At 55.4% G+C, this 19,022-nt stretch overlaps 3 protein-coding genes across 12 annotated transcripts in view; 2 read left to right on the top strand and 1 right to left on the bottom strand.

Moving 5' to 3' along the window:
• The window catches only part of WDR48 (WD repeat domain 48), a 43,733-nt gene extending 40,378 nt beyond the window's left edge, over positions 1 to 3,355 (top strand). For all 4 annotated transcript variants that reach the window (XM_012536028.3, XM_049693615.1, XM_033401958.2 and 1 more), the window contains 2 exons: positions 323 to 515; positions 1,336 to 3,355. In XM_012536028.3, coding sequence (XP_012391482.2) covers positions 323 to 515; positions 1,336 to 1,431 — 289 coding nt within the window. In that variant the 3' untranslated portion in view covers positions 1,432 to 3,355. The remainder of the gene's footprint in view (positions 1 to 322; positions 516 to 1,335) is intronic.
• On the bottom strand, positions 3,290 to 14,526 carry GORASP1 (golgi reassembly stacking protein 1). 5 transcript variants are annotated; one of them, XM_004277842.4, is made up of 9 exons: positions 14,371 to 14,526; positions 10,232 to 10,312; positions 9,520 to 9,723; positions 7,970 to 8,056; positions 7,696 to 7,826; positions 7,206 to 7,458; positions 6,316 to 6,466; positions 5,707 to 5,859; positions 3,290 to 5,453 (listed from the first exon to the last, which is right to left on the bottom strand). In XM_004277842.4, the coding sequence occupies exons 1-9, from the start codon at positions 14,431 to 14,433 to the stop codon at positions 5,206 to 5,208; spliced, it is 1,371 nt and encodes a 456-aa protein (XP_004277890.1). In that variant the 5' UTR covers positions 14,434 to 14,526; the 3' UTR covers positions 3,290 to 5,205. The 5 variants fall into 5 exon arrangements, with proteins under 5 accessions (XP_004277890.1, XP_033257855.1, XP_033257853.1 ...); XM_033401964.2 differs by having other exon boundaries at positions 10,232 to 10,317; positions 14,371 to 14,520; XM_033401962.2 differs by lacking the exon at positions 14,371 to 14,526 and adding an exon at positions 13,201 to 14,347.
• A 16-nt stretch (positions 14,527 to 14,542) lies between these two features.
• TTC21A (tetratricopeptide repeat domain 21A) overlaps positions 14,543 to 19,022 on the top strand; it is a 31,085-nt gene continuing 26,605 nt past the window's right edge. For all 3 annotated transcript variants that reach the window (XM_033401957.2, XM_049693603.1, XM_049693602.1), the window contains exons 1-4: positions 14,543 to 14,733; positions 16,073 to 16,202; positions 16,946 to 17,056; positions 17,724 to 17,890. In XM_033401957.2, coding sequence (XP_033257848.1) covers positions 14,707 to 14,733; positions 16,073 to 16,202; positions 16,946 to 17,056; positions 17,724 to 17,890 — 435 coding nt within the window. In that variant the 5' untranslated portion in view covers positions 14,543 to 14,706. The remainder of the gene's footprint in view (positions 14,734 to 16,072; positions 16,203 to 16,945; positions 17,057 to 17,723; positions 17,891 to 19,022) is intronic.

Here is a 19,022-nt window from a genome sequence, read left to right on the forward strand (position 1 = left end):
TCCCTTCCATGAGCATTTAGTTTGCCCATGCTCTGGGAAAGTCTTTAAGGGAATAAAACCCAGAAGGCTATTCCTTATGTATATAGAAGGTTTAAGAATATGTATTTAATCTCATTTATTTGCACATAATCTGTCTTAGGGGAGGACACTATAGAAAATCTATTGGCGATTCTAAAAATGGATTACGGCAATGACTAAGAACATTTATTGGTTTATGTTTCTGTGGTATGTTTTATCTTTGTCAAATGTTAACACCAAGAAATATGGAAGAGATAATATCCAGTGATTTCCAGATGTCACAATCTGCCCTTGCTTTTTACAGAGATAGACTCTCTGCTAGTGACATGCTTCAAGTCCGGAAAGTAATGGAACACGTCTATGAGAAAATCATCAACTTGGATAATGAGTCTCAAACCACTAGCTCTTCTAATAATGAAAAACCAGGAGAACAGGAAAAAGAAGAGGATATTGCTGTGTTGGCAGAGGAGAAAATTGAACTTTTGTGCCAGGACCAGGTAAGTGGACTTGAGGACACAGCCCCATTTTTTCCAGTGCTGGTGCTCAGAATTTCATCATGTGGTGGGATTGTAGTTTCCAAGTCTGTTGCCTTTGGGGGGCTTTTGCTTTTAGGAGCACTGGGTCTCTCCCACCTATTTGTGAGGCCCCTTCTGAAGGGCTCTATAGCCCACCTTAAAGCTTCCATTTATCCCTGGGGCAGTTTTCAGGAAAGGGACATGGAGACTTAAATGCACACACAGACAAATGTGGATGTGCTGGTGGCTTTTTTTTTCTGACAAGAAAGATACATGCTCGTCTTTTTTTTTTTTTTTTTTCCGGTACGCGAGCCTCTCAGTGTTGTGGCCTCTCCCGTTGCGGAGCACAGGCTCCGGACGCGCAGGCCCAGCGGCCATGGCTCACGGGCCCAGCCGCTCCGCGGCATGTGGGATCTTCCCGGACCGGAGCACGAACCCGTGTCCCCTGCATCGGCAGGCGGACTCTCAACCACTGCGCCACCAGGGATGCCCCATGCTCGTCTTTATTTGCAGGGCAGCATCTGCCACGTTAGTTTAAGATTTGAAGTGGAGGTGGGTGGAGCATTGGTGGAGATGTTGTAAATGAAGATACACTCAAGGTATTTCTTCAGAGGAATGACTGAACATGTCCTGTCTGGCCTAGCCACACAAGCTGCACATCTTACTATGCCCAGATCCGTGCCTGCTTGCAAAGCAGCTGTGTCAGCAAGAACAGGCCACCAGGCATGGGCAAGGAGAGTCCCAGAGTTAACGATAAAAGCCTTAGATATACCTTTTTTATTACTCATTTTTTGCTATTCAGGTTTTGGATCCAAATATGGACCTTCGAACAGTGAAACACTTCATATGGAAGAGTGGTGGTGACCTCACCCTCCATTACCGTCAGAAGTCCACGTGAAGGGTGGGCGAACGCTCCTGGGTATTCATTTACTGACCTTCCTCTATGGCCCCAAGAGTAGTGCTAGGAAGCCCACTGAGCCCCAACGGGAACAAGACTTCTAACGGCCGATTTGGTATGGACTGAGATTCTCTTTCAATTGAAGTGACTAATCGAGATGTAATATAGAAACCAGTCTCCATGTGTAGATTAAGCTGTCCCCAGGAAGGCAGAGTGCCAGAGCAGAAGAGCCCCGATCAGACTGTGTCTTCCGAGGTATACAGAGAACTAACGACAGGCCAGCGCAGACTTTGCTTCCTCCTTTTGTTTCAGAGGACCCTATCTTGATCTGTTAGCACTTGTTAGAAACACATTGGTAGGGCCACATCTGTCACTGTGTTTCAACTCCAAACCCACACTCTTGAGCTTTGCTAAGAGTACATTCCACTCATGCAGTACCTATGAAGGCTTTTTCCAAGTTTGTCATTTAAAAAAAAAAAAAAGTTGTTTTCACCATTTAAGACAGTTACTTTTAATAGGAATTTGCTGCTGCACAATTCGAGAGCCAGCCCATTTCATAATAAATGATTATTGTTGGGCTTGTTTTTAATATTGCATCTCAGATGTGTTCTTGCAGGAAGATCTGTTGAAATTCCAGGTGCTGGATCACAGCACTGGGACTGCCAGCCTAGAGTACGCCCAGCCTGTGCCCAGCGGTGATACCCCCACGGTGCCCGGACTGTTTGGCGGCCACAGGGAGGTGCAGCTCTCTTACTCCTTCCTCCACTGTGTCGTTTTATTTATGGGCAAAGCCAGGTGACACCACAGGTTCTTGCTCTGGGTGAGCAGCGTGACACCATCAAAACTTAAGACTGTGATGAGATTTTAACTTCATTTAAATGCTACCTAATATTTATGGTGTCAGAGTAAAAGGGTATCATAGTGAGTTAATATGATATTCACATCCTGGAAGTATACATGTTTGTTTTTTCCAGTTTTATATGCAGGTTTTTGTTGTTGTTGTACCTGTATCCAGATTTCTTTTCACTGTTCTTTCTAACAATCTAAAGCTTTCATAGAATCATTTGGATCTTGTACAGAATATAACTTATTGGGGATAAATACTTCAACTTTTGGCAGAAAAAAATACTTTGGATTCTCCCCAAGGTCATTTGTATTTGGAATAGAACAATGGTCCACCCCCATAAAACTACGTAAGACAAGCCTCCTGGATGAAGCCAGAAGCACAAGTGCCTTCAGAGGGCAGTTTATTCCAGTCCAGTTGCCTCCCCAGCATGGCCCGTCCCCACAACAGCAGGGACTGCGGAGGGGATGGGGAAGGTTTTTTCTTTTCTACGCCTTCACAGGTTCAGCTGGAGGCAGCTGGTGGCCTGAGTCCAGACCTCACTATCTGAGATATTCCAACTGGCACAACCGTAGAGGCAGGGTTTCCTCACTGCTCGTCAGCCTCCTTTGGAAAGTGGGCTGGTCACTGACGCCACACTTTGAAGAGTGCGCAAAGACATGCCACATCTCCAGTGAGCCTGTCTCCCTTATGCAGAGAGCAACCGGCTGTTTTTAAAAATCCTTTCTATCTGTTGAATACAACAGTGCACTTTTGGTGCACATTTTTTAGCAATAGTTGTGAATTAATGGCAAAAACAAAACAAAAAAACTCATTTACCAGCCCTCAGTTGTGTTTGCACGAGGGGCCCTTGGGCTGAAGGAATGGGCCTCGCTGGGCCATGCTGCCCTGAGTGCCGAGCCTCGAGGGGCGGCTGTGCTCCCTTCCTGTCATAGATCTCACCCCCAGCATGGTTGTGGGTTTTTTTGTTGTTCCAGTCAAACCAGTAATAGTTTCCAGAAAATCTTGACAGTCTGCAATGCCAAAAGGGTAAAAATCTGTATTTCACAGTTGTATAGAATAAAGGCTTTAGTTACAATATTTCAAAGTGTAAGTATACATTTATTTTCACTTGTCATTTTCCTTCATAGCAGATTACAGAGAAAGGAAGAAACTTCTGGTTTTCTGTTTACCGTGGAAATAATTAGCATTGCTATCCATTTTATCCCCCAATTTAAGGAGGGGAGTGTGTGAAAGTGAGGGAGGGAAGAACCAGGTCCCTTGGGTGAGGGTGACTCTGGGTCGGACTGCCAGGCTACAGTGAAGGGAAGCTGGCCTCAGAACAGGCCCATGGTGATTCTTTTCTACTGCCTGGATTGCTGCACTGGGCTCCCAGACAGTCCAGGAACCAGGCTCCAGCACTGGCTTTGGACACAATGCCTCCCTGTTCTGTGGGCTTATCAGCTGCTCTGGTAGACTTGACAAAGACTTGCTTTTTAGATGTAGTCACAGTGCTAGAAGCGAAATGTTTGCTGGTTTGGGGCCCTCCCTCCATATACTTGGTCTGTGCCCCCCAGAGCATACAGTCCTCGTCCTATGAGCCTAAGAGAGCTCTGAATTCCCTGTAAGTGCACACATTCCAAATCAAATGGTAAAGGGGGGACTTTCGACTGGGCCGAGAGTAGAAGGCCAGGCTAGAGGCAGCTTTCATGGTACTCCGCGAGGGCTGAGGGAAGGTGAGGGACTCTAGCCAAAGAGGAGAGGACTTCAAGTGATGAGGGGCCATCCCTGGATGGAGCCCTCCTCTTCCTGCAGGAACCAGGCAGAGCAAAAGACTCGACCTAGTCTTAGCCTCCCAAGGCACTGGAGGTGAGGGGAACAGCCCTCTCCTATACTACAGGAAAGAACAGAAGGGCCCCTACCCAATCTTGTCCAGGTCCCTCATCTCCCCTTGGAGTGGGAGCTGTGTGTGAAGAACTCCAGTCGGGAGGACTGGCTCTAAGAGTCTGCTTAGGATGGTGAAATTAAATTTGTAACTTTTACTCACCACTGGGGCTGGCTGGATGACTTCTATATTTAGAAGAGATGGTTGTAAAAGTTTGGGAGCTGACAGGAGTCACAACTGGAGACACTTGTGTGTCCCCAGGTCTGTGGGGTGTAGACGGTGGCAAAAAAGAAGCATCGTGGTCCAAGCACAGGTGAGTGTGCTGAAGGGCCTAGAATTTCCAACCATCCTCCCTCAGAAGAGGTGGGCAAGTTCACTGCCTCTCCTCCAACCATGGCTGGAATATGTGGTTAGCATGAGCCAACTGTGCTGTGTAGCACAGAGTGAGACAGTAATTGGAGCGGCAGGGGTCCCCAGGGCTTGGGGGTGCCTTCCATTACAGATAGAGCTGGCTGAGCTCTGTGGAAAGAATCACTGCAAGCCCTACAGAGCGATTAGGCAAACACTCCACACCAACCCCTTCGTCCCTCACCCCATCTTCACACCTCATGGTGCCTGGACTCTGCTACCTTCTGTGCACCCACAGAGCAGGAGCAAGCAGTGGGTACGTGGCCAAAAGATGCCCTTCCCCAAGGACCGCGGCCACTGAAGTTCCACACCCTACCCGAGCGGCAAAGAATCCTTTGCTCTCCGACCCTATCTCCTGGAAAACTTATTTAACCAGGGTGCTACTCCCAGCCCCTACTACCCCAAAAGTACTTGAGATTCTCAAACAAGTGGCCAATTCCCCAAAGGCAGGACCATCAGGCAGAATGAATGCTGGGAGGTCACCTCTTGGAGACCAGTAGCGTCTGAATGGACACAAGCCACGCCACCCCCCACCCCCTGTCAGCAGCAGCCTAGGAAGCGTAATGCAGGGGGCTTGGCCACGCAGTGTGGCCTGAGCTGCCTCCCACTTCTGGGCCTCATGAAATGCCATCAGAGGCCCTTCTTAGTGCCTGGGGTGTTATTCTGGGGGGGAGAGCTGTGCCTGGCTGGCTGCCCCCTCAGCCTGTGCCCCGAAATCTGGGCTCTCTGTGCTTGCTGACTCCTCCTCAGCCTGGGCTTCGAGCAGCTCAGCGGACAGCCCATCTTCTGGTGAGGCTGCAGAGGTGAGGCTGTCGGGAAGTGTCAGCTGAGGCAGGTGGTCTGCCTGGGCGCCTGGGCTGTCTGGGAAGGAGACCTCAAACTCTGACCCAGACCAGGTGGCCTCACCTGAAACACATGGGGTGGAGCTGAGGAGGCCCACAGACCAGGGCCAGTGTGGCCTGGGCCAGTAACCCCGCTGACCCTCAACTCCCACCCCCAGCGTTGATGGGGGATGGGCGCTTTAGCGTACAAATGCCTTGATGCGGCTGCATTCCACCTGCAGGCCAGCCTCTAACCCAGCTGAGAGACTCAGGGCCGCCTTCCCCACAACCCGGGGTCCTTCCCAGAAGGCCTCCGAAGGTGCCGGCCGGCCACTCACCACCACGCTCACAAGAACCCCTGCTGGAGCAGACGTCCTCCGGCCCTGAGGCTGAGACCGCAGTGGAGGTCAGCTCTGTGGAGGAGGGCAGCCCAGACCAGGCGCTGGCGTTGCTGCTGTCCATGAGGGAGATGCCGGACACGTCCAGGAAGCCTAGGGGAAGGTGCACAGTTCTCTGCCAGAACAAAACCCTGACCACTGGAAGGCCAGCGCCCTGGGCTCACGGCGCCCTGTTCCTGGGGCATCTGGCCCGGCCAGAGACTGTAACCTCCTCAGCCCGTGGCAATGCCCCCAGCCAACCCCAGAGGTTCCCCACTGCTGGTTTCTGAGGAAAGAAAGGGGCCTGGGGTTGGGTATCATGGGAATAGCCCAGTGGCAGAGGGCCCAGACCCTGCTCTGTGCCTAGTGTGCTGTGTGACTTTGAGCAGGCCCCCTCTCTCCTCTGGACGGCAGTCTTACCATCCGTATACTGATTGGATCACCTGCAGTTATCTTGGCGGATATCAGATAGGAGGGCTCAGTGGGTCTGCCGAAGTCCAGCCCAGAGCCCGGGACCTGCTCCAGCACAGGGCTTGCAGGCCCTCAGCTTCCTCTCAGCCTGCTCGGTACCTGGGTCCATGACTCGCTGCAGTGGAGGCGGAGGCTGAAGAGGAATCTCCATGGAACGGGGAAGGTCGCCAAGGTCTGGAGTGCCATGGCCAGGACTCTTGGGCCCAGGGAGCTGTTCCTCCTTGGAGGAGCCAGGTGCCTGCAGCAGGGCCTACAGGGAGCCAGGGAAAAAAAGGAACAGGAGGGGCCTATTGGACAGGGTAGTCAAACCTAACCGCCAGCTCACACCCACCGGGAGCACCACTCAGCCCAAGGGAGCAAACAGCCCTGGGCATCTAACGCTTCCTCTACAGCAGATGTGAAGTCAGGCAAGAGGGGCCTGGCTGGCCTCCCGTGCAGTGCGGACATGGACTCGGGGCACCCTTCCCACTCTGCTGAGCAGCCCCAAGGGCCCACCAGACGGAGCCCCATCCATGACCCACAGGAAGAGTCCATGCCTGGAGAGCAGTCCCCAAGGGCCCCTGTGCAGACCCCAGGCACCAGCCCAATGCCCAGAGGCACTTGGGGGACCTCTCAACAGCCACGATCTGGCTGCAGACCCAGACAGACACCCAGCCCCTGGCCTAACTTTACCACAGACTCACGGAGGCACAGGACAAGGCTCTGCCCACCTCTGGGCCTTAGTTTCCCAGTCATGAAATGAAAATGACAACCAGTGCCTCACACTACCCTCACCTCCAGACCCAAGTGGCAGGAGAACCGAAGTAGGTTCCGCTGTCCCAGGACGGGCCCATCTTCTCCCACTGGGTCCCACAAGCAGATGGGCCTCCCAAGGCTTCTGCAGGCAGGCCGCCAGTGAGGACAGCCCCAGTCTCCTCTTCCCAGCTGCAGGCCCTTCTGCCCACATGAAGCTCCCCTCTCACCACAGCTGGCAGGTGCTCCCCACGTACCTCCACGTAGTCACCCTGCCTGGAGCCTGTCTCCAGGCCAGAAGGGGCAGGAGAGTCCTGCGGGGTGGGTCCAGGTGGTGGGGCACCAGGCGGCGGGACACCAGGTGGCGGGACACCAGGCGGCAGGACACCAAGTGGCGGGATACCAGGTGGCGGGACACCAGGTAGTGGGACACCAGATGGCTTCTTGTGGTGGCTGGGAGGCTGGGTTGGGATCCGGTGCAGATACCCATAGCCGATACCACAGCCCAGGCTGCCGAAGACCAGAAACATTCACTCCGGGGCTTGTCCCACAGCCCTTCCTATCCCTGCCACCCCCATACACCAGCAATGAGGGGGCCTCATGGACCAACTGTCAGCCTCAGGACCCCTGGGCCCAGGGCCCATCCCTCCATCCCCACCATGGGACTCCAGGTCCATGCCCAATGGCCAGGGTCCCCCACGGCCCCACCAGGGCCCCACCCTGCAGCCCTGCAACCCCAGGAAATACCTGCCCTCTCCTCCCCAGGCTGCATTGGGAGTGACAGTCACCTCCCGGCAGGAGTCGGACTCGGAGTTATAAATCATCAGCTTCAAGGGCTTCCCCTCATGGGATTCAATGAGTGAGAAGAAGTCCTCGGACTACGACAGACAACATGGTACCTGAGCCCTGCTCCCACCCTGGGATGGGAAGCCTCACAAGACAAGACGCTTCTCATGGACAGTACCCACTTCTCCACACCCCATCCAGGGGGCCGGGGGGAAGGCTATGTGTGGTTCCTTACCTCCTGGAGGATCTGGTCTGAGCCAACCACGTAGTCGGTGTAGGGGCGCAAGCCAGCGAGGGAGGCAGGGGAACAGGGTTCCACATCCTGAGGAAAGAATCACGAACTATCCAACTATCGGCCTTGCTTCTGGGGGGCGGCGGGTGGGAAGCTGCCTCTCCAGGAGCTGCCTCTCCACCTGTCCTCTGTCCCCAGGCCAGGACCTCAAGTCCAGACTCTCCCAGCCCAGCCCCTGGTTCCCCTGCCTCCCCCGGTCCACAGCCTGTCCAGCAGAGGGCAGCACCGTGCCACAGGCAGGAGCTCCCGCATCTGACCACCTAGGTCCAACTCCTGGCTCCACCAGCGGCTAGCTAGGGCGCTATGGACAAACACTTAACCCCTCGGCCTCAGTTTCCCCACAATTAAAAGTGGGATATGTAGTGCTCACTCAAGAGTTGCTGAGAAGATTAAAAAAAATAATATATGCACAGAATGAAAACCACACCTTGGCCCACAGTAAGTGCCCAACTGCATTGCTGTTACGGCTGCAGGCACAGAACTGAAGACCCATGGGGTGGTGGGTGGGGGGAGGTTGAAGGAGAGGGTGGTGAGAAGTGGGTACGAGGATTGCCTTCTCCCTTGGAAAGCTCCACTACCCAACCCCCAATCTTCCGGGAAATATAGAGGGATTTGTATCACCACCCCCATTGCACTTATGGACAAACTGAGGCTGGCTGAAAAGGTTGAGAAGGCTCCCACGAGGAGTCAGTGAGCAATAGAGGGGGCTAGAAACCAAATCAGCCAGTGTCCAGCTCAGGGCACCCTCTGTCCATCAAGCCGTAGGACCGAGCATTCAAGAACTTGGGCCCCATCAGTGACTGCATGTCACGTGTGCATGTGTGTCTGTGAACGAACACTAACAGCAACATCTGTGACAACTCAGTCACAGAGATTCATTAAGGTTCAGACCCCAGGCACCAGCCCAGTGCCCAAGGGTGCTCTCAGGGGACCTGCCAAGAAAAATCATAATATCCTAGAGCAGCGGGTCTCCGACCCTTCTGGCACCAAGGACCAGTTTTGTGGAAGACAATTTTTCCACGGATGGCGGGGGTGTTAACGGTTCAGGCGGTAACGCGAGCGATGGGGAGCAGCAGATGAAGCTTTGCTCGCTCTCCTGCTGCTCACCTCCTGCTGTGAGGCCTGGTTCCTAACAGGCTGGGGACCAGTACCAGTCCGCGGCCCTGGGGTTGGGGACCCCTCCCCTAGAGTACACCAGAAAAAAACACTCTTAGATAAAGACTAAAGCAGCCGCAGCAGCAGCCTTCTGGCAGTACAACCAAGCTTCCAGCAGATGGCGTCCCCACCTTTCCAAAGAAGAAGCCAACGTCTAGAGAGTAAGAAAATGCCCTAAGTCACAGGGCACTATTGGGCTGAGAGGAGTTGCGCTCTCTGGGACACTGGAAAGGGGAGACCACACCCTGCCCTTGGGACCCTCTAATAGACCCACTGTCTGCTGGCCTCTCCCGGGAGGCCCCCACCACACACCCATCCCATACGCCTCGCCCACTCACCAGCACGTGCCACACATGCTCGCTGGCCCTTCGGAAGCTGCAGAAGCGCACGCTGGCGCCCAGCAGGCCCTGGCCGCCCCACATGTTGCTGGGCACCACCTCCACCTCGCGAACCTTATTGGTCTTCATGCTGAACACCTCCAGCTTCACCGGCTTCTCCACATTGGCCTTCAGTAGGGCCTTGAGCGTGTCATTCTCCTTGTTCTGCAGGGGCAGCGGGGCTGACTCCCAGACCCCCACACACACACCCGGCCAGGCCCCCCAGACAAGTCTGGGTCTGAGATGGGGCAAGGGCCTTGGTGGCTGGGCTGGGCCTGCAGCCACTGTGACCCCCAGCACCCCCAAGCCCTGCTAAACCTTCCTCCTTCAGTCCCCCCGGAGAACACAACAAAGTAAGCAAAGAGCCCCCGGGGTCCAGAGCATTGCAGCACTGCCCACTCTGAGCTGCCCCTTCCAGAGCTCTCACACTTCTCAGGCCCCTCTGGGCAGACCCCGTAGACCTTGCAGCCAGTGCCAGGAGTCCACCTGCTCCAGCCCACCCCTGAGAGCCCGGGAGCTGAGCTCCAGGCAGGGCCCCCATCAGGCTCAGGAAGAAGGGGAGATGGGGCTCAGCCTCCCTTCAGCAGAAAAGGGAGGCAGGAGCAGGGCTGGGGCCCCTGTGGGACAGCAGGAGACACACACAAGCAAAGCAGAGGCAGAAGGGGGGCCTCACCAGCCTTGAGTGCCCGATGGTGATGATGAAGTCGAAGTAGGGCTCCAGGCCTGCCTGCTGGGCGGGGGAGTTCTCCTGCACCTGTGCTGCACAGAGGCCACGGTCACTGCGCTGACCCTGGGACTCTCCCAGAAGCCCCCAGCCGTCAATTCTAGAAACCATCACCACTCCCCGTGTCCCGGCGAGGACAGAGACACCAGCATGAACCGTTCCAGGCAGGCCACACATGGGCATGGTCAAGGTTCACTCCATCTTCTCTCACTACCTTCCTGGGCACAGGTTTTCCTCTTTTGGAAAATGACTCTTTCCTGAGTATGATCCACAGATGCTTCCAGAGATGCCTCATAGGAGAACCCAGAGCAGTAGGCCACACGGAGACAGGGTGACACAGATGGCTGCCCCAGAAGCCTGGGCTGGGGCTGCTGGAAAGCCAGAAGGGTTTACCAGAAATGTTTAGATGTGGACAGGAAGGGAGTGCCCCAGGATGGATGGAGCCAGGGCCATGCCCAGAAAGACGAAGTGCAGAAGGCAGCCTGTGGCCAGATCCCAGAGAGCCCCTGACCCTGTGGTGACAGATCCTGGCCCAGTTCCACAGGTGGGGCGATAGGAGCTGTTGAGGAGGGGTGGCTGAGGAGAGCAGACCCCAGGGTCTGGAATGAGCCTGAGCCAGGGAGCCTGGTGAGCAGCGCAGAGTCCCCTCACCATCCAACCTCCCCACACAGGACAGCTCCTCCAGCGGCCATTCCCAGCCCAAGGGGCTCCTGCCCTGCCCTCAACTCCCGAACTCCCTGCTGTCTCCAAAAACACCACAACCAGGCTTGCAGCTATGGTGGAAATCCATCTCAAAGGCCCCATTCACAGAGCTTTGCTCAAACAATGCAGCCTTTATCCCCAGGTCTGGACCGAATATGGGCCCCACACCCTCGGGCCTTTGGCTGTGAGCACTTGATGCCCTGTTGGTCAGGCACCAGCCAGGCCAGCAGCCCACAGGGCACAGGGCTCATGTGGCCTCAGGTTCCGGATGCTTCCTTGAGGGGAAGGCCCCCATGGCTTCTGCCACCCACTAGCCCCTCCAGTCTTGGAGTCCCCACACTGAAGGAGAGCTCACCGTTGAGGCTATGGATCAAGGCCAGTTCACCCCTGGAATGAGGGCTCCCTCCAGGCAGTGGAACCGACGGAGCCCCACCTTGCCACCTCCAGAAGCTGCCATGGCTTCCAGTGAGAATGAGCCCAGAAACCAACTCTAGCCCTAGTTGGCCTGGCCCAGAGAGCAGCTGCTTGGAGCCTGCCCCTCCGTCCCTTCAGGGGGAAGCTGGGACGAGGGGTCTTTGGAGAATCAGAGGACAGTTCGCCAGGGAGAGCTGGCGGGGAGCTGCTCCTCCCTGCTCTGGGCCACTCCACCTCCCTCGGGTAAGGCCCCCACTCCAGAGGCCGGTTGCCCTCTACCCTCCTCAACACTGTGTCTGCCAACCTCCATCATTAATGAGGCTCAGAGGCTGGGGCCCCCAGTGCGCAGGCCCGGCCCTCTCCCAGCCCACCCAGCGCCTCCACCTCCCCTCTCCTGTGGCCTTGTCCTCAGTCTGGCCTTGTCAAGGTCCCTTGCTCTGGGCCTTGTCATCACCCACTATGGCTCCACAGCGGAAATCACCTGCGGTGCTGCCCACCGCACCCCCGGCCCCGCAACAAGCGTCCCCTCTGTCTGGCTCTCCCTTGGGCGTTCCCATCACCCCAGATCCCGCAGCCCCACAACGAGTGCTGCTTTCATAACACTCCCCCTGCCCCCTGTATCTCCCATCAGGGCACCTAGAGTGATAAACAACGATGGCAGTTTACGCCTTCTGAGGCTTGGCTGGGTGCCAGAAGACTGCACCACCTGCTTCCCCTGTCATTTAACCGTCTCACTAACCCCAACTGACAGGGGAGGAAAAGCACTCAGTTATTCAGCAACAGCCTGACCCCAGGAAATCCGACCCAGAGTCTGCTCCTGTCCACTGCCGAGGACAGTGACTCCTCCACCATGCCCAGCACACCGTGGGAACGCCAATATTTAGGGAAGGCAGCACACTTGCTCTTCGTTTTTTTTTTAAATGTTTAGGAGGCAGTGTCACACCTCCACTTAAAACCTCCCAATGGCTCCACAGCTCAGCATAAAATCCTAAATCCTCAGGACAAAACGCAAGGCCCCAAGCAACCTGGCCTCAACCTTTAGCACTCTCCTCACATGGGCCATGCCACCCAAGCACACCAACCCCACCTCCTTGCTTCTCCTCAAGCCCAGCAAGCACAGTCCCACCTCAGGGCCTCCCTCTGCCCAGAACGCTCTTCCCCCAAATATCTGTATTGTCCTTACTTCCTTCCAAGGTGTCTGTTCAAACGTGACTTGATCAGAGGCCTTTCCTGACCCCTGTATACAAGAGCACCCACTCATCACTCTGGATCCCCTCACTCTGCTTTATTTTTCTTGCTAGCAATGATCACCACCTACCATATATTTCCTGTCTGTCTCCCTTCCCTCTCTGCTGGCATCCAAATGTAAACTCCATGAGAAAAGGGACAATATCTTTTCTGCTCACTGCTTTATGTTCAGTGCCTGGAACTCTACCTGCCACAGCATATGTGCTCAAAATCACTGTTTTGGCTATAAGGATATACTGTACAACGCAGGGAATACAGCCAGTATTTTATAATAACTATAAATGGAGTATAACCTTTAAAAATTGTGAATCACTATATTGTACACATATATAATATTGTACATCAACTAAATAAAACTACACGTATGAAACGGGGGGAAAAAAAACTGTTTTGTGAATGAAGACCTCCAATTCCCCAGTCTCTCCATTCTGTCCCTCTCCAACAGGCCCTTCCCATCTTCACTCTTACCATCACCACCATCACCACCGTCACCAACGTCACCACCACCACCCCACCCCCCATTGTCGATATCCTCAATTTGCCTTCCATCAAACCTGTTGGAAGACTCTTCCTGGCTGCATGCATTTCACTGTCCACCTTTTCTGTCCGGTGCCTCACCATGACGTCCACTAGGGAAAGCCCACCACCAAGCACAGATTCTGTTACCTCTGGGTCCTGAAGCCATCCTGGCTTTCCTTTTAGGAAACCTCTTCTTTAGCTGCCCCCCTCCCTCATAGTTGTTAACAGAGCCTCCCATCACAATGCAGACACCGCTCAACAGCCAGGCACCAAACTGACAAGCCTGTCTGCCTACCCCCATCTCTGCTGCCATCCACCGTGCACAAGGGAGAAGGGAGTCCTGCCCCGCGGCGCGCCGGGGACGGACACTCTCCTGCCCCTCTCAGCTCTGTTACAGCCCCTCCTTCTCCGCAGTACAAATCACCCCAAATCTCCATCTTGCTGCGGGCCCCTCTCCTCACCTTCAGGCTCTAGGAACCCACTCGATCTCCACTTTCCCCGGGACCTCTGTGGCGACACCGAAGGCACATTATCAGCCGCGGCCTTACCGCGCTTCTCCGCAATGTTCCACCGGGGAGCCCTCCCCCCACCATCCCCCGCAAACTCTCTCCCCGAGCCCTCTGCCGCATTCTCTTGGCTCTCCCGCTCCCACTTTCCCGGGCTGGTTCTCATCGGTCTTCGACCCCACCACAGGCAGCATGCGCGCTGGCAGGCTCCCCCGCAGCTGGCGTCCACTCGGTTACCCCGACCCCCTGGATCCAAGGGCGGGGACAGCCGGGCCCTGGGCTTAGCTGGCTCTCTCCCCAGGCCCAGTAACAAGCGCAGTGCACAACAGGCGATCATAAATGTGATCATACAAGTGCACAAATGCGTCCCGACTGGACCTGGTGCTTTCACTCTTCAACCGGGAGAAGTGCCATTCCGGGGCGGCCCGACACGACCAGGAAACGCTCCAGCTTCCTGCAGAGCTGGCACTTGGGGCTGGCGCCGGGCCGACCCGCGGCCGCAGACGGGCCGGGGCCCAGGAGTGCCGTGGCGCCATCTCTCGCCGGCGGCTCCTACCGGGAAGGGGCATCACTCTCCCCCGGGCGGCCTCACTAAGGCCGAGACCCCGCCTCTACCGCCCCCAGGCCGGTGATCGGACGTCCCCCGCACATTGGTGGGGACGCCATGCCAAGGCCACCGGTGCCGCAGGGGCCACTCACCCCGTGCAGGTGGAAGCCCTCGGCGCCTCCCGCGGGCTGCTCGGCGCTGGCGCCCAGGCCCATGGCCACTGTCGGCTCGGGCGCCGGTGCCCGGGACCGCGGCGCCACCAACGTACTCACCCTCTCGGCGCTCGACTACCCGCGCCTTGTCACGTGGGTGCCTGGCCACGCCCACCCTTAACTCTGACGCCCTTAGAGAGCGGCCGGCTGCTCCGTTTCCAAGGACGCGCGCGCCTCCAACAGCAGGCCGCGAGAGGCGCGACCGGGACTCTGACTCGGGAATCCCGCTCCGCGAGGCACTACCAGACCCGGACTCGGAGCCGCAGGTGCCCGGAGATGAGCATCAATGATTCCTCCCTTATGGTGCGTGGCCCGGGCACTGCCCAGCCGCTCCCTCCGGGACTCTCCGCCCCTGGCCTGGTGACCCCCGCGCCTTGCAGCTCTCCTGTTACCTCTCTGACCGCTCGTGCTGCCTCCGCTACCCGCCTTTCGCTGTCCCCGGCCTCTTCAGGCTGCCTTCGTCCCTTCTCGCCTCACTCTCCGTGGCAAGCGCATCCTCTCTAGTGTTCTCTGAGCCCACAGTCATCATCCCCACCCAATCCTATCCCCGAGCTGCCCCAAACCAAAGCATAAAAACCCAGCTCCATCACCTAGCCATTATCTCCCCTTCCCCTGTCCGTGCCTCTTCTGGGTCCTTCACCTCAGTGGATCGCACCACCATTTGCTCCCCCAGCCTTTACTCTTTCCCATACTAATCTCTAGATCCTGTCTATCGGCAGGAAGTATCAGCTCCTAAATGTCTCCTGAGATCACCCACTTTTTATCTCCTAGTCCAGGATCACCACCATCTCCCCTCTGGGCACCCGCAACAGTCCCCTTCCCAACTGGTTTCTCTGCTTCAGCTCTCTTCACCAGCAGTCCCCCACCACCACCGCCACCACCACCACCACCGCCACCAACATCCACGACCACCCCAACACACACACACACACACACACAAGCCAGAGTGTTTGCAAAAACACACACCTGAGTACATCCCCCGCCCCCCCCCGCCCCCCCCCCACCGTGCTCAACGCTTAAAACCATTCCAGCTGCTTCCTATTACCCTCAGGATGGTGTCTGGGCTCTTTCATATGGCCCACAAGCCTGTTCACAATCCAACCACATCTGTCCCCAACCCCAGCACCCACAAACCTTAGGGGAAGTGAGACTTCACTTTGAAATATCAGCGCCTCTTACTATGTGACCTTTGTCAAGCCACAGCCTCCATGGGCTTCGGCTTCCTTAACTGTGAAGGATATGGAGAGGATAATGCATAGATGATGGGCGTAAAGCCCTTGGTACACTTCCCCACAGGTGGTTAGCCCACAATAACTTGTACCTCTAAGTACTGGCGTCATGATTCTTATTATCGGTTCACTTTCTTCCCCCTTATTCCCTTCCTAAGGCAAAACCTGAGTTGAACTCCCCATCACATTTGAACCAGAATCTGTGGTTAATTCCAAAACAAACATCTCCAAACTCCTTCCCAAGAAAACTGTATGGAGCTGTTCCTGGGGCTGGGGGGGAATGGGATGAGGTCTGAATATTCTTTCTCTTCTCTTTACAGAATTGGAAGAGGAGAAGGGACTAGGGGAGGGAGCAGGTCAGAACAGACAGAAAAGGGGCTGGGACTATTGCAACTGTGTCTTCCTCCTCGCAGGCTGGGATCATTTATTACAGCCAAGAAAAGTACTTCCGCCATGTGCAGCAGGCCGCGGCCGTGGGCCTGGAAAAATTCAGCAATGACCCAGTGCTGCAGTTCTTTAAAGCCTATGGAGTCCTCAGAGAAGGTAGGGACTCGTCAGTGTTGCCTTCTGACCTCAGGCACTAGCCCAGCACTAATGTGCTGGCTCCACCTGGATGCCTACTTCTACCCCAATCATGTTCCCATGGAAAAAGTCTTACACTCAGTAGCTAGATTCCCAGGTTAATCCACAGAATGTAATCCATATCTAGTTCACTTTTGAGACCTTAGAGACCTCGCTACCCCTGCTCTGCACCTCAGTCTCCCTATCTGTAAAATGAGTGGGGGGAAAGATGACTGCAAGATTATTGAACCAATCCCAGGCTTGGAAACTGAGAGCCAGTAGTGCAGAAAAAGGAGGAAGTGGTAGGTGTGGCCACAGGCAGGTGTGGGACAGGAGCAGGGAGAGAAGTGGGGCCCATGGAGGTGCGACTCACTGACATTTAGAAGGTCGTCCTGGGCAGGGGGCCAGCTGAGCTGCCCATGGCCAATGTCAGTGGACATGGAAGGATAAATATAGCTGAGCAGCTAGCTGGGAATGCACAGAGGTCCTTCTTCAGAACCGACCTACAGGAATCCTTGTGCATACTCCTGGACCATGGCGCCAGCAGCCCTTTCAGGAAGCTTCAGTCTTCAGGGAACTTGGGCCACTAGTGACCTTTTGGACTAGTTAGTCCAAGTCTTGGGTCAGGTGGTACCAAGCCTTGGGTCAGCCCTGTGTCTGCCATGGAGCCTCCTGCCCTCTGAGCATGGAGCCCCAGAGAATAACCACTTGGGCTGTCTTCACAGAGCGCATCCAGGATGCCATCAGCAGCCTAGAGAGCATCCAGAATCACCCAGATGTGTCCCTGTGCTCCGTCATGGCTCTCATTTATGCTCACAAGTGCTGTGAAACCATCGGTGAGTGCAGCCATGCTCAGCCAGGCCTGGCCCAGTGGGGAAAAGAGAGCCCCACTCCAGAGATATAGCCCCTCTTGGGCTGCAGGAGGTGTGTGCACTCGAGACTGCAGATGCTGTGAGGAGTGGTTCCCCTCCCCTCCCCATGGAGACCTCAAAGAAGACCCCATGCCCAGGCCCAATTGAGTGGGAGCCGCAGGCAGAAAGCATGACAGTGGGAGGGGTCCTCCTTCCACATCCCGAGAGCTGGGGAGACACCCTGGTTTCCCTTGCCAAGATCTTGTCGAGAACAACCAAGCCAAAATAAAAAATTCTGCCCCTCATCTGCACCTCTCTAGAGTCAGGAAGAGATTCTAAGAAACTACGTACGAACTACAATTTCCTCACCCGGAATGGATTTTGGGCCTGAGGTGGGGGGTTCAGGTTTGATCTGTCTGCCCAGCAAACTGCTGGGCACAGAGGAGAAAAGATAAATCTCAGCCAGCAAACCCAGTTCCAGGGCTGGGCAGCTCCTGTGGCATCACACGGGCCAGTGTTCCTGGTTCCCAGGCCCTGGGCTGTCGTGTAGTTGGCTCCGTGTGTTGAGGGAGGCCCAGAGCGTGGAGAGGCAGGGCCAGACAGACCTCCCCATCCTAACTTGTCCCCTTCCTCCTCTCTCTCGGATTCCCAGACCGAGAAGCGATTCAGGAACTTGAGAGCAGCCTGAAGGAAATCCGCAAGACAGCCAGCGGGACTGCCCTGTACTATGCCGGCCTCTTCCTGTGGCTCATGGGCCGCCATGACAAGGCCAAGGAATACATTGACCGCACGTTGAAGGTCTCCAGCAGCTCCAGAGAGGTACCAGCCCTGGGCATTATGGGGGCAACAGCCAAAGAAAGCAGTGTCCAAACACATCCTAAAGGGTGGCCCTTACTCCCATGGAGGGCCCTGGGGCTGGGGGAGGGCCACACCCAGACACCAACAAGACCCATGCTGGCTCAGGGTTTAGACAACTACACACTGGCCTTTGTCCATAGAGTCCGATTGCAGATAGGTTTTATGGCCTGCACTATATATTTTTAAAATCTTGAATTAGTTTGCTGACATTTAGAAATCAGAAGATTTTTTACCTAAAAGTCCAGATTTCTTGGTTCTTTTGAAAAACTAGGTGAGCTGACTACACTGGGCCTGTATTCCTTCCTTGCAGTGATCTGCTAGGTGTCAGTGGTGGCTCACACAGAAGATCTCATATGCAGTGGATGTCATGTGGTGTAGAATTGTACTCATGGTAGAATTAAAAGCCTCAGTCTAAGCCATGCATCTCAGCAGGGTATATATCACCCCCAGCCCCGCAAGGGGGTGAAAATTGGTTATTGGAGGAGGGGGTGAAAAAAACCTCACTGTTTGTATATAAAACACAGATATAAACACAGTACATAAATGGTATATCTGTGATATTAAAATTTCTTGGAGGGGGAGGGAATGATTAGGGGAGAAATGACTAAAAAGTCTCCTTAGGAGGGCAGTAATGGAAAAGAATTGAGAAACCTGCTCTAGGCCGTGAGAGATGCTTCAGGGCAGGGTCTTCCAAGCACCCCTCTAACCTTGCCTCCTGGACCTGGCCTGTGGCACCTGCCAGGCGAGGCAGGGTGAAGGCTGAAGGGGAGCCACCAAGGCCCATGAGCTCAGTATGGCCACTTGCCCGCTCAGAGGGCATTCCCGGCTTCCCATGCAGGCTGGGCCCTGTGCTGGTCTAAGAAGTGGAGAGAGCTGGAGTGGCCCTACCCTGGCGCCCTGACCCCAGTGTAAAATAAACACGCAATGACAAGACAGGTGGTAGTGCCTCCATAAGGGGCAAGAGAACCATGGGGGTCATAGGGAGGGCCCCAACCCAGCCTGGAAGGTCAAGGAAAGCCTCCTACAGGAGGGGCCCCCTCGGCTGAGTTTTAAAGACTGGTGGTGGTTAATCAGATGAAGGGACTTGGTTTGG

The sequence above is a fragment of the Orcinus orca genome, chromosome 10 (assembly GCF_937001465.1).
Source record: "Orcinus orca chromosome 10, mOrcOrc1.1, whole genome shotgun sequence".
Classification (NCBI taxonomy): Eukaryota; Metazoa; Chordata; class Mammalia; order Artiodactyla; family Delphinidae; genus Orcinus; species Orcinus orca.